Source organism: Armigeres subalbatus, chromosome 3 (genome assembly GCF_024139115.2).
Source record: "Armigeres subalbatus isolate Guangzhou_Male chromosome 3, GZ_Asu_2, whole genome shotgun sequence".
Taxonomy (NCBI): domain Eukaryota; kingdom Metazoa; phylum Arthropoda; class Insecta; order Diptera; family Culicidae; genus Armigeres; species Armigeres subalbatus.
Window position 1 is genome coordinate 111,288,218 of NC_085141.1, and position 18,716 is coordinate 111,306,933.

Here is an 18,716-nt window from a genome sequence, read left to right on the forward strand (position 1 = left end):
GGCATCTTCGGATCAAGATATATAAATTCCTTAAGTGGGTCTATTGATAGTTTGGTAACATTGATTGACTTGATTAGGTCAATCTATTTCAACTTTAAGGTAGATCAATTACCATCATTACTGATATCCCCTGATGCAGATTCTCGAATTCAGCATGTCTAGATAATTGCCTCGTTTAAAGCGTTACAGATTATATAGCCCCAGAAGAAAAAAAATAATTCAAAATATATTATAAAATACATTTGTCTGGTTCACAGGAATCGAAAATGTCATTGGGCCAAAATGGTCCGAATTTATCTCAAATTAAAACAAACTCCCTATCACTACTTCCGAGTATCTATTATTCGAAAACGGCTTAGATTTCTTAGACAAACGAACAATTATACACGTTTTTTACAGGTTCCTCTGCATTTCGCCTTTGGCGTATTGAAGTCCTTATCTAGGGCTTCTTTCCCAGAAACTTATTCCATTCTTCTTTTCATTTGTATTTCCTGTTCCTTTCATTGTTCATTTCCTTTTTCATCAGGTAAATGTTAAAAATAAGTCAGTAAAGATGCTCCCTGAACCAGGGTTCTGATACCTGACGGAAAAGGGCCTTTCGGAAATTAGTCTAACGGTTGATTATGAAACACTTTAAACTGGAGAATATACCAAGGTTTTTAACACAGTTTGATTTTAGCAGTTTGAGACCCTCAGCATCAATAAAATAATGATTTGACATCACCAAAAATCGCGTAGAGAAAACCTTAATAACATTTTACATCATTTCCCATAGGGCAATTCTGGATTTCGGCGCCCCCCTAAGGTCTGGCGCCCTTGGCGCGGCACTGATGACCGGATTCAGTCACTATATGGTTACTGCAACCAGATTTGTTGAACTTGTGTTGCTTGGGGGGGGGATAGATGAAGTCTTAGTGCTAAAAAAGTGAGCTAGACTTTTTTTTGAACTCTTTTTCACAATAAATGGTAATTTGGCCCTAGCATCTAAGCCCATAGTCCGATCTGGCCAATTTTCAATAAGAAAATATGAGACATTCTGCGTTGAATGCAATTTAATGCGAGCAAATCGGTTGAGGAAAAGTGCCTGAAAAATGAGTGACATTTTTTACGCGATTTTTTCGTAGGATTTTGTATTTTGGCCATAACTTTTGATCCCATAGTCCGATCTAGCCAATTTCAAATAGGAAACAATGGGACAGGATTCTGCGTCGAATGCAACTTGTTGCGAGCAAATCGGTTGAGGATAAGTGCCCGAAAAATGAGTGACATTTTTTACGCGATTTTTTCGTAGGATTTTGTATTTTGGCCATAACTTTTGATCCCATAGTCCGATCTGGCCAATTTCAAATAGGAAACAATGGGACAGGATTCTGCGTCGAATGCAACTTGTTGCGAGTAAATCGGTTGAGGATAAGTGCCCGAAAAATGAGTGACATTTTTTACGCGATTTTTTTGTATGAATTTGTATTTTGGCCATAACTTTCGATCCCATAGTTCGATCTGGCCAATTTCAAATAGGAAACAATGGGACAGGATTCTGCGTCGAATGCAACTTGTTGCGAGCAAATCGGTTAAGGATAAGTGCCCGAAAAATGAGTGACATTTTTTGAGTAATTTTGCGCACACACACATACACACACAAACACACACACAGACATCACCTCAATTCGTCGAACTGAGTCGATTGGTATATAACACTATGGGTCTCCGGGCCTTCTATAAAAAGTTTGTTTTTGGAGCGATCATATAGCCTTTACCGTATACTTAGTATACGAGAAAGGCAAAAATATAATTATCGATAACATTGTAACGGAGCTTCAGCTAAAAAAAAACTTTAATATTTTTGTGATGACTTTCTGAATGTATTACGAATTTCCTGGATTTTATTACAGCATAGATGTTCTCACATGAAGGGGCCCTCCTTACCTAGCGGTGAGATGCGCGGCTATAAAGCAAGACCATGCTGAGGGTGGCTGGTTTCGATTCCCGGTGCCGGTCTAGGCAATTTTCGGTTAGAAAATTGTCTCGACTTCCCTGGGCATAAATGTATCATCGTGTTAGCCTCATGATATATGAATGCTAAAATAGTAACTTGGCTTAGAAAACTCGCGGTTAATAACTGTGGACGTGATAAATGAACACTAAGAAGCGAGGCGGCAATATCCCAGTGGGGATGTAATGCCAATAAGGAGAAGAAGAGGTTCTCACATTGTTTCACTAAGAAAATTTAGATGAACATGGCATTTACAGATCTTTCTAATACAATCAATCTTAGTCGATTTAATATTTATCAGTCATATTTGAGGGTTTATGAATGAAAAAAAAAGCTTATTTATGTAAGCTATGAAAAGGTGACATATTGTGCCAATCGATCCGTTTTAAAATATTTATATGTAGGTAAGATATAGCAGCAAAATAAAATTAGAAATTTTCCATGAAAAATTAGGAAATTGCCAATAAAGAAATCAGGTATGAGCAATAAATAAATATAAAATATCCACAACACAAAAATAATAAGCACTTTTAAAAGCAAAAATTGCAGTTATAAAAGAAGATTTTTCCATAAAGAAATCAAAATGTTCCACGAAAAAAAAAACAAAATTTACATAACTATATCAATATTAACAATGAACAATTACAAAATTTTCTACAAATCAATTTTTTCTTCCATGAAAAATTGAAAATTTTCCACAAAATAATCAATAAAGAACGATGATAGTTGATAATGTTTGTTTGTTGACCATAATCCATATTTTAAAATAACTTTTTAGACTGATGTACACCACAAACTTGACACTTTTATGCGCAACCAAAACCAAACGAACACTGACTGTAAGTTTAAACATAAATTGTAATTGTGCAATTCGGTCAAATGAAATTCGGATTCCTGAGGCTTCTGAGCTTGTTGAATCGTTCTTGGTGTAACAGACAATTGGCGAGGATATTGGCGGTGATAACTCGGTGATCGATGATTCCTGATGTTGCCTGATGTTTCTTCGAGTCGCATATAAGTTGAACAGTCTGTTCACCAGTGTCCGAGGATAGTTGTTGTTGGTGAGATGTTGAAGGACGATCGATTTTATTGTCCCACAGCTCCAATTGGTGGACAGTGAACAGACGCGATAAATGAAATTGTTTGCGACATTCAGTTTATACTTTGGGAGATGAATGGAATAGCAATTAAGCATTCTCCAGAAGCTTTTTTATTCGTGTACGACAGAATACGTTAATGTTTGGTCATACTTTCTTATCACCTTCGTGTCTAGAGAAAGTAGCTTGTTATTTTTAACTAGCTCGATTGTAAACTGTAGCCTCTCTCTAAATTTTGAGCATAACGGAGCCGTATTCAAGTTATTGTATTAAATAATAAAAATAAAATGGGGTTGGTAAATCGTACATAACTTTTGATAGAAAAAACATAAACCTGAGATTTTTGGACACAATGCACAATATAAGCTAAGATTTCCATCAATGTAATGATGTTCAAAATCGGTGGTTGCGAACCTAGCGGAAAAATAGTTTTCAAAAAGAAATCCAAGATGGCGGTCAAATTCAATATGGCTGCCTCTATTTTTTGCAACCTGCTATTGCTGCCTCTATTGGGGCTGTCCACAAACCACGTAGACTGAAATTTCATATTTTCAAAAAAACCCCTCCCCCCTAGTAGACTTTCGTAGACTTTTCCGAAACCCCCTCCCCACCCCCTTGAGGTCTACGTAGACTTTTCCAAATTTAACAAAATATCATATGTGATTTCAGTCAAAATAGAAATCAAATTTAATCCTCTGTCCACTGCTCCTGAAACCAAACCTCCAAGTCAAATAATTTAATTTCTGTTGAATTCTATTCCTTCTAGAGGTGTGCACCACCGCTGCCGATACTTTTGCATCGGCGCGCTACTGCTTAAAATCTGTCACACATCTGACCTACAATTATTCACGCCGGTTCAAATTTGTATAAAACCGAAGAATTTTCAGAATGTCCGTGAAAAGTTAGAATTATTTTCCGAGGTAATTTTAAGTTTAAATGAACATTCCGAAATATTTTCCGTGGAATTTTGGAATGGTTTCCTACGTTCTTGCTTGCAGATTTGGAGCAATTTCCTGAGGATTTTTTTTAAAGACATTCTGTAGACATTCCAAAGACTTTTCCGAATAATTTGCGGTGAAAATTATAGAGAATTTTCAGTTGAAATTTTGGTGAATTTCTCGTAAAAATTTCGAATAATTTTTCAAGAAAATTACAAAAGCTTTCTTACAAAAATGGCAAACATTTTTTTACGGAAATTTAAAGAGTTTTTGGTAGGATATTCAAATAATTTCTCGTGGAAATTTTCAACAGTTTCTTTGGAAATTCCTAAGATTTTCCATCGATCATTCCAAAAAATTTGCATTAGTACTCCCGAAGAAATTGCCCTAAAATATACGAAGAATTTCCTATGGAAATTTCGAAGAATTTCCGCAATTAAGAAAAAATTCCCGGGGACCTCCCAGAAAATCTCCAGTGAAGGGTTTCTCGCAAAAATTTTGAAAATTATAAAGAATCACGAGGAAAATTAAAAAAAAAATTAGCAATAAAGTCCAAGTGGAAATTTTGAAATTTTCCCGAAAGTTTTCATAGAATACTCCGTAGAATTTTCCGGCTAAGCACTGAAGAATTTCCTGGGAATATCCATATAGGTTTAAGCCGTAGTTCAGACTATTACTTCAGTGAAATTCATTAGATTATTTCGATAAAGATCCTAAAAAAATCGAACAAGTGAACTTTGCACATAGCTTCTGTATAAATTGTTTTCCAAAAAAATTATAAAAAAGTCTACGTAGACTTTTAGTAAACCCCCCCGTCCCCCTTCGTAGACTAACGTAGACTTTTTCGAAACCCCTCCCTCCCCCTCAAGAGTCTACGTGGTTTATGGACAGCCCCATTGCAACTTGAGGATACACTCTCCTTCTTTCCAACGATATGCTGATCTCTGTGATCGGTTGAGAAATGTTGGAGTTATGACAGTTTTGATGACTCAAAAATTAACAAAAATCGAGGGGTCCATTAAAATGATTACGTGTATAACTAACGAGGGGTTCATCTTTCTGAATAATTTAACTCGGATCCTTAATATACTCGCCGAAAACTTTCAAATGAATATAAATTTAGGCATTTTTAAGAACCTGGTGCAAATAGTGGCCCGGCCCGGAGAATTACTCAAGTGAGAGACGTCAAACGAAATTTTCGGTCAAATGACCTATTTAGCCTAATGACTTTTCCAGCTAAATGGCCTGTTTGGCCAATTAACATTTTCGGCCACATGACCCTTTTGACCACACGACATTCTCGGTCATATGATCGGTTCGATGCTGGGTCATTAGGCCGAACTCCGTTAGGCCGAAGGTCATTAGGCTGAATGGTAATTAGGCCGAACGGTCATTAGGCCGAATGGCCATTAGGCCGAATGACAAGTGGGTAGTGAGAAGTGGGAAGTGCGTAATGAGGAAGAAGTAGAAAGGAAGAAGGAAAAAGGAAGAAGGAAGAAAGAAGGAGAAAGGACGAAGAAGGAAGAAGGAAGAAGGAAGAAGGAAAAAGAAAGAAGAAAGAATGAAGAAGAAAGAAGGAAGAAGAAAGAAGAAAGAGGAAGAAGGAAGAAGGAAGAAAGAAGAAGGAGGAAGGAAGAAGAAAGAATAAAGAAGAAGGAAGAAGGAAGAAGGGAGAAAGAAGAAGGAATAAGTAAGGAGGAAGAGCAAGAAGGAAGAAGCAAGAAGGAAAAAGCAAGAAGGAAGAAGCAAGAAGGAAGAAGCAAGAAGGAAGATGGAAGAAGGAAGAAGGAAGAAGGAAGAAGGAAGAAGAAGAAAGAAACAAGGAAGAAGGAAGAAGGAAGAAAAAAGAAGAAAGAAGAAAGAAGGATGAAGGAAGAAGGAAGAAGGAAGATGGAAGAAGCAAGAAGGAAGAAGCAAGAAGGAAGAAGCAAGAAGGAAAAAGCAAGAAGGAAGAAGCAAGAAGGAAGATGGAAGAAGAAAGAAGGAAGAAGGAAGAAGGAAGAAGGAAGAAGGCAGAAGAAGGAAGAAACAAGGAAGAAGGAAGGATGAAGAAAAAAGAATGAAGGAGAAAGAAGGGAGAAGGAAGAATTAAGAGGGAAGAAAGAAGAAGGAAGAAGGATGCAGAAATGAAAAAGAAGGAAGAAGGAAGCAGAAAGAAAGAAGGAAGGCGGAAGAAAGAAGAAAGAATAAGGAAGAAAGAAGAAGGAAAAAGGAAGAAGCAAGAAGGAAGAAGGAAAAAGGAAGAAAAAAGAAGGAAGAAGAAAGAAGGAAGAAGAAAGAAGAAAGAGAAAGAAGAAAGAAGAAAGAAGAAAGAAGGAAGAAGGAAGAAGGGAGAAGGAAGAAGGAAGAAGGAAGAAAGAAGAAAGGTAGAGGGAATAAAGAAGAAGAAAGAAGGATGATGGAAGGAGGAAGAAGAAAGAAGGAAGAACGCAGAAGAAAGAAGGAAGAAGGAAGCAGGAAGAAGGAAGAAAGAAGGAAGAAGGAAGAACACGGAAGAAAAAAGAAAGAATAAAAAAGAAGGAGGAAGAAAGAAGAAAGAAGGAAGAAGAAAAAAGGAAAAAAGAAGAAGGAAGAAGGAAGATGCCAGAAGGGAGAAGGAAGAAGGGGTGAGGTGAAGGAAGAACTTCTCATTTTTCACTTCTTGCTTCTTTTTGCTAATTCGGCCTAATGGCCATTCGGTCTAATGACCGTTCGGCCTAATGTCCATTCGGCCAAATGTCCATTCGGCCTAATGACCTTCGGCCAAATGGCCTGACACCGATCGGTTCGGCATATTGACAATTTTGGCCAAATAGCCCTTACGGCCATATTCGGAAAAAAAATATACTTGGCCACAATTTGGCCAAGGTTTGTAGAAATCGCTCTCAATAGACAAAGAACTACGATAAAAGGAAGGCTTTCGCACTTGTACACAAGTTGAAAAAAAAAACTGATTCGCATAGGTGGCTCCCACCGAGGGGGTTTCATAAAACGCTGTGTTCTGTCACATATTATGTTGCGGTCATATTTTTTTCGCACAACTGTGTAAAGCAAGATGATATGCATCATAAGAACCGGTGCCACCCCAATTGGGGCTTTTAAAAGAAAGCAGCCACCCGGAGCAACCGTGTGGCATCCGGCCGCACGTTTTTTCCTACCTGGTGGGAAATGGGCGTATTTCGCCCATCAAAGAACGCTCGAATACAGCCTTCAAGATCTTCCGTTCACCGTCAAACACCCTTTAAACGTAAGTTGCCCATCACATTTCGAAGCAACCGTCGTAGGGTGTGGCCGCAGACGTCCTTCGTCGACAATACGCCAAGCATCCTCACCTCGTCGTTCGTTGTCATAGTGGAAGCCGCAAAGCCGTCACCCACGTACCGTTAGACGCCCCTCCCATCCGGAAACTTTTCTTTGGAGGTCACCTGCCTGTTCCACGACGCTAATTTCCTTAGGCTCTTTGAGTGATCAATTGGCCGCCAGTAGACCAACAACCCCCAACGCCACTAGGCTCGCTTGACTTGCAACCCCATCTTTATAATCGATTGTGAGTAACATTTAGCCTTAGCCGTGCGGTAAGATGAGCGGCTACAAAGCAAGACCATGCTGAGGGTGGCTGGGTTCGATTCCCGGTGCCGGTCTAGGCAATTTTCGGATTGGAAATTGTCTCGACTTTCCTGGGCATAAAAGTATCATCGTGTTAGCCTCATGATATACGAATGCAAAAATGGTAACCTGGCTTAGAAACCTCGCAGTTAATAACTGTGGAAGTGCTTAATGAACACTAAGCTGCGAGGCGGCTCTGTCCCAGTGTGGGGATGTAATGCCAATAAGAAGAAGAAGAAGAGTAACATTTGCTTAAAAACTAACTCCCAAATCTGCTTTAACAAGGTGCGAAAACCTACCCACCTCCTTTGGAACGACCCTGGGACTCAAGGACCAAAAGAAGCCTTTCAAGCCCACCTCGTTGGGAGTTACCGATTCCCCTTCAAGGTTTCGAAGGGCATTACTCTAGGGCTAAGAGAAGCCGTACCAGAAAAATGGTATCAGGTATAGCCTCCCGAATCAGTTCATTATCGTAGCACTTAGCAGCTTCCGGAAAACGTATGCTACCTATCGTACAGAAATGATAAGCGAGAGATTTTTTATTCTTCTATGGAATCAAACCCTGATTTTGGCCAAACGCAGATAATGCACATTTGGTTTTGTTAATTCCAGTGAAAAAACTAAAAGGGTAATATACAAGTGAAGTAAATCGAAGTATTTCGCTCCGACTAAAATAAAAAATCCCCCCAAAAAATTAGAAATTTTCCATAAAAAATAGAAATTTGACAACAAAAAATTAAACTGCAAGAAATAAATAAATATAAAATTTCCATGAACAATTGACCTCTCCCGTCAAAAATTTTTATTCGCTCAATCGAATCTTTATTTTATTTAAGGTAAACTTTCCCAAAGAACCCATATTTTTTGACGCTCCTAAGAGTTTTTAACATTTTAAACAAAAAATCGAAGAAGTACTGTTTTTCAAGATTGGCCCGACTTTGAACGAGCATCGGGTAAATTTTTCAGACTGGTTGACACTTTTTCGGTTTTTGTTCTCGATTTTGAAAATAGTTCAAAATAGGCTTTAAAAATATGAGTTCTTTGGGAAAGTTGACCTTAAATAAGCCAAAGAATCGACTGAGACAATAAATCGAGATACAATTTTTGACAGGAAAGGTCAATTACGAATTTTCAAAAAACAACAATAAATTAGTACCTACTTTTGAAAGCAAAACTTGCAATTATAAAAAAAAGTAGTTTCCTTGAAGAAATCCAAATGGTCCATTGAAAAAAATACAACATTTCCATAAATAAGTCAATATTAGCAATAAACAATTACAAAATTTTTCACAAAATAAATATTGTTTTCCACAAAAAATTAAAAACTATTCACAAAATAATCAAAAAAGAGCAATGAAGAATTAGAAAATTTCCATAAAGAAATATAAAAAAGCAAACTGAGGTTTTATTGTTCATGGAAAATTTAATTAACTTTATTGCTTTTTTTTCTATTTTTTAATTGATTATTGATTATTTTGTGGAAAGTCTTCAATATTGTATGAAAAAAAAAATATTTTGTGGAAAATTTTGTTAAAATATTCAAATTTTACTTTATCCAATGGGACATTCTGATTTTTTTTATGGAAAGTTCTTCTTCTCTAATTGCAATTTTTGCTTCTGCAAATTTGTAAATTTAATTTTGTTCTGTGGAAAACTCCTTATTGTTTATAGAAATTTAGTATTATTCAGGGAAATTATTATTTATTTATTGCTTATGCCCTGATTTCTCTATTGGTATTTTCATAAATATGGAAAATTTCTAATTCTTTATGGAAATTTTATTTTGCGAAATAGCGCTCCTATGGCTTTCTTCATAAATTTAATCCTATTTTTATTTCTCGATGAACTCACTCGCAAGTGCACAGTGGTTAAAATCCTGAAAAAACGTGATCGTCAGCTTTTTCGATATGAAATCGTGTATTAAATGGCGTAGTATGTTTAGCAAGTATGTTGCATACATCAAGGGGTATCATTTGAGAAAATATTATTTTTGATGAATTCACCTAGAAGTGATATAGAAATTTTATGTTTTTCAAAATCATAACAATAATTTCAATTTATAGAAGGAAATTCGAGATTTAAGAGCAAAATTACACATTTTTCCCACCAAAATATCTTGCAAGGCTGCAAAAAGAATCTGCCAAATAAATGCACATTCAAAAGATAAGCTTCAAAGCTTTCTATTACATGTGCTTTTATTTGTATCTGGTTGTATCCTCGTCAAATTTTTGTTATTGAAAAATAACTATTTTTCTACATGTTCGAGTCATTCTTTGGTATAAGATAAATATGTATGGTTGAACAATCAACTGGCTTTAATTACTATTTCTGGAACTCGATTCATGCATATGCACAACATGTGATAGATTTTGTTCGAAAAATGTATTAGAGGGTAACCACTTCTTTCAATTGGGTTTCATCTCACAAAACCAGTACGCTAGACAGGTGCTTTCCTTGCTAAGCTACCATCTGTTTTTTGAATGTGCATTTATTTGGCTGCCACTTTTTGCAACCTTGCGAGATATTTTGATGTGAAAAATGTGTAATTTCGTTCGTAAATCTCGAATTGTTTTCTATCAATTGAAATTATTATTATGATTTAGTAGTTGAATGCTGTATTTTTATGTGCTGAATAAGTTTTGAGAACATTTTTGACCTCAAAAATTCAACCATGAAAAGTTATTCATCTTCTTCTTCTTCTTATTGGCATTACATCCCCACACTGGGACAGAGCCGCCTCGCAGCTTAGTGTTCATTAAGCACTTCCACAGTTATTAACTGCGAGGTTTCTAAGCCAGGTTACCATTTGTGCATTCGTATATCATGAGGCTAACACGATGATACTTTTATGCCCAGGGAAGTCGAGAAAATTTCCAATCCGAAAATTTCCTGGACCGGCACCGGGAATCGAACCCAGCCACCCTCCTCAGCATGGTCTTGCTTTGTAGCCGCGCGTCTTACCGCACGTATACCAGTTTTTATAGGGTTAAATGACCTATTGTCTAAAATTGAGTAATATTTTGTTCGTTTCAATAGATAGACACGTAGTGTCTTTGACAAAGTTTTTCTATACATTATTTATGATAACTTTCCCAAAGACGCCATTTTGTTTCAACAAACTTTGAAAAACATAAAATTTCTATCTCACTTTTAGGCGAATTCATTAAAAATTAAAATTTTCTCAAATGATACCCCTTTACGTATGTAACATACTTGCTGAACATACTATTCCACTTCATACACGATTTTAATCTGAATATCCTGCCCATTACGCTTTTCGGGATTTTAACCACTGTGAAGTGGCGGCTGATTCTTCGCCCAAATCCCATTTAATGAAAGAACTGTTTCACGCTTTTTTGTTGTCTCCATATTTAATTGCTTTTAGAGCGCAGTTGTGCATCACTGCAATGCCTCGAACGAGAACCATAAAAGTAACTCTTCATTCACAAAGTACCTCAGCACATGTTCGTTTTAAAATGGGGGTTCTTACTGTGACACATTATTCATAGAGGATACATTTAGGATCTTTGAAAGGTAGGATTGACGCATTCTCGTTTTTGTGTCTACAGCTAAAAAACTAAATGCTTCCCCTTGAGTCTTAACTAAGCCACTTGACAGTCACCTGCTAGTTTGAACAGTTCCGTCCCATGAGTAGCAACGAAATGATTTTACTCCTCGCCGTTCTTCTCACCATATTACTGTTGTTTAAACATCGCAAAAATCATCAATTTGCTAGAGATCTTCCGACCATCACTCCTTGCTATCCGCTAATCGGAAATGGATTGATGTTCGTTGGCAAAACTCCCGAGCAGATATTTGAAAACTTCATCCGCGGATTTCTGCAAACGGATCGCCTTTTCAAGCTGTGGTTCGGTCCCAAGCTCACACTTGGCACAAGTCATCCTGAGTTGGTGCAAAAAATCGTTAATCACCCGGACTGCATCGAACGGCCACTGTTTTTCTACAAACAACTTCGAATGACTCGAGGACTACTGGTGGCACGGCGTAAGTTTTAGTTCAAGATTTGAATGAATAAACTGAGTGATTTGATCAACTCTATTGAATTGGCTGCGGTTGAAAGTTTATTTTGTTATTGCAAATGACGTGATGAAAAATGGTGAAGTTTTTACTCAACTCACTTAAACAGTATATATGGGCTTTAGAGCTATGAATATACAATTTATTGTAATTATTGCAGATGAACTTTGGAAGTCCCAGCGCAAAGCGCTGAATTCGACCTTCAACTTGAGAATATTACACAGCTTCATTCCAATCTTCGAGGAGTGTAGCAGGAAGTTGGTAGTTCGGTTGAATCAAACGAACCTTTCACAGCCGATCAACATTGCGCGATTTGTTTCGCACTGTACGCTGGAGATGGTTTGCGGCACAACGCTGGGGATGGAGCACCTGCAGCAAGAATCCGGAAGCCGATTCCTACATCACATCGAACGAGTGATGGACATCATGGGGGAACGCATCTTGAGTATTCCCATGCAAATTACGGCCCTGTATGTGTTCACTCCGACCTTTTGGCGAGAAATGCATTCTTTGATGATCAATCGAAGATACGCTGCCGAGGTAATGTGTGGCTGTTTCATGTGAGTTCAATTGATCTAATGATCTGGTAAATTTGGAATTTCAGATTATCGAAAAAGGGCGTCAAAAGTTAAAAGCAAACGATCAGAACAATGCGATCGATGAAGATCAAGATGGTTACAGAAAACCACAGATTTTTCTGGATCAAATTTTGTCCATAGATCGAGCAGGGAAGGCCTTTGATGATGAGGAAATTCAACACAATGTTCGAACCATGATAGCCGCTGTGAGTTAATTCATTACATTTGTTGCACTTTTTATATCATTTGGACTGTTTCTCCTGACTCGTACTTCTTTTCCTATATAGGGGAACGACACGTCTGCGCTGGCTATATCTCATTGCTGTCTGTGGTTAGCCATGTATCCGGAAATCCAGGAACGTGTTTATATCGAAATCATCGAACACTTCCCTTCTTTTGAGTCGGAAATCACCCCGGAAGCACTCAAGAAGCTTATCTACACAGAGATGTGCATCAAGGAAACCCTTCGGCTGACTGGACCGGCTCCCAATATTGCACGCGAAACATTGGCAGACATTGAGCTTGACGGGTTGGCTGTTCCCAAGGGTACCGTTGTTATTATGAGTTTGTATGCGCTTCATCGAAGGCCGGACATTTGGGGTCCTAATGCGGAACACTTCAATCCGGACCATTTCAGTGAGACTGCGTGTCGGGATCGTCCTGCGGGAGTTTTCATCCCATTCAGCACCGGACCAAGAGATTGCATAGGTAAGAGTTTCTTTTAATTTCAGATAATAATGTATCATTAATTCTATTTTATTTCCAGGAGGACGGTATGCCATGATTAGTATGAAAATTTTGATAATCTACATTTTGCGCAATTTCAAATTAACAACTGAACTGATGCCAGAGCAATTACAGTACAAGTTTGGTCCAACGTTAAAGTTATCGTGCGATCATACGATTCGGTTGAAGAAACGAGAAATTTAACGCCATTTGTGTTGCTACACATTTATATATGTTTCAGAATGAATTAGTCTGCGATCGTATCCGCCTAGTTTGAAATCTGAAGAATGGATTTTCGTCTTTCCTTTAGCCAATCTGTTTGTTATAGTCTCCGATGTATGTGGAAATCACGAGTAAATTAAGAGAATCGTAAAAAAAAAACTAAAATGAAGATTAGTAGGTATGCGAACTTTGCATGGGCATGACGTGGGGGTGGGGTACAGATGGAGGATGGTACATGGAGGAAGTGAATAAATCACAAATTGCATCAACTGCTGGACCATCCAACCATTGTTCAAACGCAAAAATAAGGTAACTGCGTTGGGCAGGGCACATAGCCAGAATGTCGGACAATATGCCGGTAAAAATAGTTCGCGATAGCAAACAAACGGGCACAAGGAGCGCTTAGCAAGCAAGGTGGATCGATCAAGTGAAAAATTATTTGCGAACGTTCCGCTAACGGCTTTCGGAGAAGAATTTCAGATCATGATTATTTATTGATATAAGAACAATAATTATACGAGCCACTCCGAAGCAATTAATCATTATGAAAATTATCCATTATTTCGAATATCTGTTTTGTCTTCAAAATAAATCTTCTTCGATTCAATTCCATCCAATATTGAAATTGAGGTAGGTACTTTGAGCAATCAAAATTGAAACATATTTGATGATCTGTTGACAAATTATTCTTATCGATTATCATCCCAATGAACAGAGTAGAACATATGAGTGAAATATATGGCACTCGGATATAAACTCGAAGTAAATGCCAGAAATCTAGATGGGTTAATACATGCCTAACCGAACAGCGTGGTTCTACCCACTATCTATAATTACGCTTAATTGCCAAGCTGCCACGAGCACGCTGAAAGATAATTGAAGCTGGTCACCTCCCTTAGTTACGCCAGGAGTGTTTCATTTCATGTATAATGGCTTACATTGAATGCTCGAAGAAATATGCAATAGTTCTATGATTATTGGGTGATATAATCGAATTCAAATCCCGGAATAGAATATTCACTACAATCTATCATCAAGGCCAGTACGGGATCGGTCGTGCCACCACCAAGATGGATTTGTTTCCACTGCTACTGGCTGTCCCATTGTCCATCGCGTTCCTCACGTTGGTCTACGTGCGCGTTCTTCAGTACATAAACCGTTTCGCGGACGGTGTCCCGTTTGCTGGAATCTCCCGCTATCCACTGTTTATTAACGACTGGAAGCTGCTGCGTGCCTCACCGGAGCGAAAGTTTGAAATACTGAGGGAAACGTTCGCCCAGCATGATCGATTGTTCAGGGTGTGGCTGGGACCCCGGATGGCATTCGGGACGTGCCATCCGGATGTGGTGCAAGCGATTTTAACCCATCCGGAGTGCGTGGAGAAACCATTTTTCTACAGATTTGCGAGGTTGGACCATGGCTTACTGGTGGCTAAAGGTAAGCTGTGATTAATCTTAATACGAGTTGATACCCGCTTTATAAAACAACGGACTGCATACATTGGAAGTACGACGTCATTTCAAGTGCGAGAGTAATGTGACATTTCAAAGTCGGTTTAGGAACCTACAAAAGCTTGATGGTTTTCGACAAACACGTTTTATAAGCATAGCCTTTTGATTTCTTCTGAGTGTTTTTAGTAGAGATTAGTAGAAGCAAAAGTATTAGAACGCAAGAGGCGCTGTTATCCCAAAAAGTATTTGTGATGAACATGATTTAAGCATAGTAGCCTAGGTTTTAAGGGTTTGGACGATACCTTGAATGTCAAATTTATTGTTTTGGTCCCAAGTATGAAAATTGGCAAGCTTGTTGAAGCATAATTTGGCTAAATAATTTAATAGAAATTATTGTAACATTACGCTGAAATTAATAGTAATTACGGTAAACTCTATTGTGGATCACTATAGAATAACATTAAAGAATATTGTATCAATTACGTTTTCTTATTTAATTAAATCCCATGGAAAGCCTATAATAGAATTTCATAATTCTCTGGCATACAAGCCAATCAAGTGAGTTCCCATTACCAGCTACACGCGCTAAACATGAGACCCAAGCCAACCGCGCGTCATTTTGCTATGCAAATTAACTTGAATAGAGGGACAACGACCCGCAAATGCGCCATTCAAAATGCATTGACCTTCTTTATTCGACTTTGTACTCTACTTCCAAGATCGGAGAGGATTTGACTGAATGTTTGAAAGCCGTTAGAAAGAGATGTCGCGATGCCCGCTAAATCTTTTATGTCCAATTGCGAGAATTAGCGTTCGTGATATTATCTTCGGGTAATATCGCGGCAACCGGGGATTATTTTACAGATTCGCAGTTAATCTGAGGCATTTTCCAACTCTAATCGATCACTTCGATTCGATCAGTGGAAGAGGCAAAAGTGGTCCGTATTTGTTTCGCGTCGTGGTGTAATTTGAAATGTTAGTTTGTGACATGGTAGCTTTTTGTATGATGTGTTAACTTTTCCCCCTTTGTTCCCCTAGTTGATTGTATAACTTCTGTAATCAATCTAAGTGGCGGCAGTGCGTGAACCTAGTATAAGAAAGGTAAAAGTGCAAATATTAGCAACCTAGTTAGGTCCCCAACCAAAAAGTGCGTGTGCGTTTCTTTTAATTAGGTGCGAGGCAGCGTAGCCATTTGCCGTTACACCACCATCCCACTAGAGACCGCTTTTGACCCCACTCGTCGGCGTCAAGGTAATCCCGGGGCACACGTGGCCGGAAGAGGGCCGCGTCACGTTCGTTTTACGCGCCCTAGACAGGCAGGCTCATCAGCGCCCAACCGACAGCAGCGAAACCATTTCCAACGATCGAACGCATGTGCCGCGTTCAAGCGTAAGACCACGCGCCATGTGAGAGAGTCAACCATCAACGATCGACACGTAAAGCCGTCGACATCGGGCCGGAGTAGTGCCTAAGGGGCAAGCCAGAGTAAACGCGACGTGCGATGCGACGCGACGTGCGATGCGACGCGACGCGACAGTGCAATTTGACAGCTTGCTGATAATGATTGTTATTCTTTTACGTGAGTCGCGTCGCGTCGCATCGCTCGTCGCAAAATACGCAACTTATTGGTTTTGTTTCGTGTTTGCAAAATGAAGTGCAGTATTCTTTGGCTGTTTGTTTCCAAATGTCAAACACGTACTGCACTGCAATTTAAATGAAACAATGATCACAATTCGAACGTTTTTGTCATCTTGATGCAACTTTTTCGTGCTTTGATGTTTTTCCAATGCCTTTAATGAAACTAAATAGAAACACTGTGCTTTTAGGAAGATGTTGCGTGTGCTACTTGGGAAGTATTTGCATGCATTTTGTACTGTGAACGTCCATGCGCATGAGGCAATAAATTTCACGTACATAATTGCCTCCGTTAAATGATTGGTACCAAGTAAGCGAGTGAATGAACGTACCATACCGCACAAACAACACGCACGATACACTGTAGGTTGCTGGGGATTAAATAGTATGCGATAATGTGTAGCTAGATGTTAAAAAGGGGAAGAAGCTAGGCCTAGGCGAAGAACAGGAATAAACGGAATGTAATAAAGCTCTCTTGTTGTCTGTAGAAAGTTTCGTTTGTTGCATTGCTTGTTTGAATGTACGTCTCGAACGCGATAAAGCGAAATCCCGTAAATGTAGACAAACAGTTAGTCATCTGAGAGGGGTTACCATGACATTTCGTGGAGAATCATCAATTCTCGGGTACTTATTCAAAAGGACGTAATGTGATTTTGTAAACGAAGATTCAAACGTCGATTTGTCCAATCTGACAGCAATCCCACGCTAAACATCACGACATATAGGTAGGGGAAGCCAAGGATGTTATCGATCATTTAGTAATCTGCCTTCGATCATTTAGTAGTTTGTCAATAACTCATTCCAGAATTTGAATTTCAAAATGTGTTGTATGGTGGACTTCTAGTGCAAAGGTTTATCTACAACTGTGCCCTATTGTCCATTGTTTTAATTTCACTAATTATAGAGCTATGGCGATAGTAGCAGTAACTTATACTAAATGATTGTATATTTTGTTACCAATTAGTATAAGTATGGCAACTAGCACCGTAACTCCTTTAATAGTGGAATTTGATCATCGGCCTGTTAAGGAGAGTTGTAGAAAAACCTTCGCAATACATTACATTTTGAAAATAGGCCTCTGGAATGAGTTATTGGCAAACTACTAAATGATCGAATGCAGATTACTAAATGATCGATAACATTCTTGGGGGAAGTTATCGGCTACCTGTTAGTGGTGTTGGTTTGCGTTGGAGTGCTATCAGATTGGACAAATCGACGTTTGAATCTTTGTTTACAAAATCACATACGTCCTTTTGAATAAGTACCCGAGAATTTCTATTTGTAGTCAGGATAACTTTTCATTTTAAAGCGTGATTTATTCGTTTGATTGTGAGGAGTTGTGCCAGTGATGAAAACTGTTTGTGAACTGTTTGTTTTTTTGTGAAAACTGTTGGTCTTTGGGGCGGTTCTGGTAGTTGCACGGATGTGATTTAGAGTCTTGCGGAGTCGATCCGCTCACGCTAAGTACGACGGTTTGAAACAACCAGTCACTTCCCTCCCGATTACGGGAAACATTGACCCTATCCTCTGGATAGTCTCAGGCCGGGCAAACCTTAAACTGGTGGGTAGTCTCCTTTACGGAGTTGCGCTTAAGCAACCCTTTTAACCGGGGAACGTGACGGGTTTGCAGGTTATAATATTGGTTTCCACCATAACGTCTATTGTAAATGGTAGTTCTACAATAGAAAATAGGGGTTGTTATAATAAAAAATTCGATTTTTTCCCAAACAAATTTTTGCCATTACAATTGAATTTATTGTGATTCTATTGCCAAATTTTTACTGGCAATTGAATCTATTGTACGTCTATTGGAACAACAATATGGCACTTTAATTGGTATGATATAAAAACAATAGAATTTAATGTTCATAAATAAAATGTATTGTATTTCTATGATATTTTATTGCAACTCTATTGTATTTTTTATCCGGGTGGGCCTACCAAAAATGTCACACTCGCGCGAACCTACCGCCTTCACTTTTTGGCTCGTGCTTTTTTTTTGCGAGTACGGGCAGAGCAAAGACAAAAAGCAGGGCAGTATTTTGTTCGGGAGTAAAAATTATGGTCGTGAGTATTTGTAGTTACTTCGAATACAATGAATAAATTTGACTTGACATAAACAAAATAACAATAAACAACTGTGTTCTTGCTCGAACATCCGTGAGAAACATGTTCCGAGGTTGCAAATTAACCCAAATGACTCGCGAAGCTTCACGAACTTTTTTTTATTTATTTTTTTTATTTTTTTTTTATTTCTTTATTATAGTGATTTTTTCGATGGAATTAGAAGTTCATCACTTAAAGCTTCACGAACGTTTTTCGGAGTTCGTTTTTTAGTTTTCTCTGCGAGTTGTTGGGAAGCAAGAAAAAGGCAAAACAAATGTTCGCGAGTATTGCGCATTATCTACTTCTCGTTTTATGAGTAAAATTCACAGATTTCCACCACTACATTA

At 38.3% G+C, this 18,716-nt stretch overlaps 1 protein-coding gene across 1 annotated transcript in view; it reads left to right on the forward strand.

The window, feature by feature from the left end:
- LOC134221888 (uncharacterized) overlaps positions 1–18,716 on the forward strand; it is a 51,436-nt gene that overhangs the window by 16,841 nt on the left and 15,879 nt on the right. Inside the window, exons 7-12 of the mRNA XM_062701055.1 lie at positions 11,243–11,618; positions 11,812–12,191; positions 12,256–12,435; positions 12,517–12,937; positions 12,996–13,155; positions 14,190–14,614. Coding sequence (XP_062557039.1) covers positions 11,243–11,618; positions 11,812–12,191; positions 12,256–12,435; positions 12,517–12,937; positions 12,996–13,155; positions 14,190–14,614 — 1,942 coding nt within the window. The remainder of the gene's footprint in view (positions 1–11,242; positions 11,619–11,811; positions 12,192–12,255; positions 12,436–12,516; positions 12,938–12,995; positions 13,156–14,189; positions 14,615–18,716) is intronic.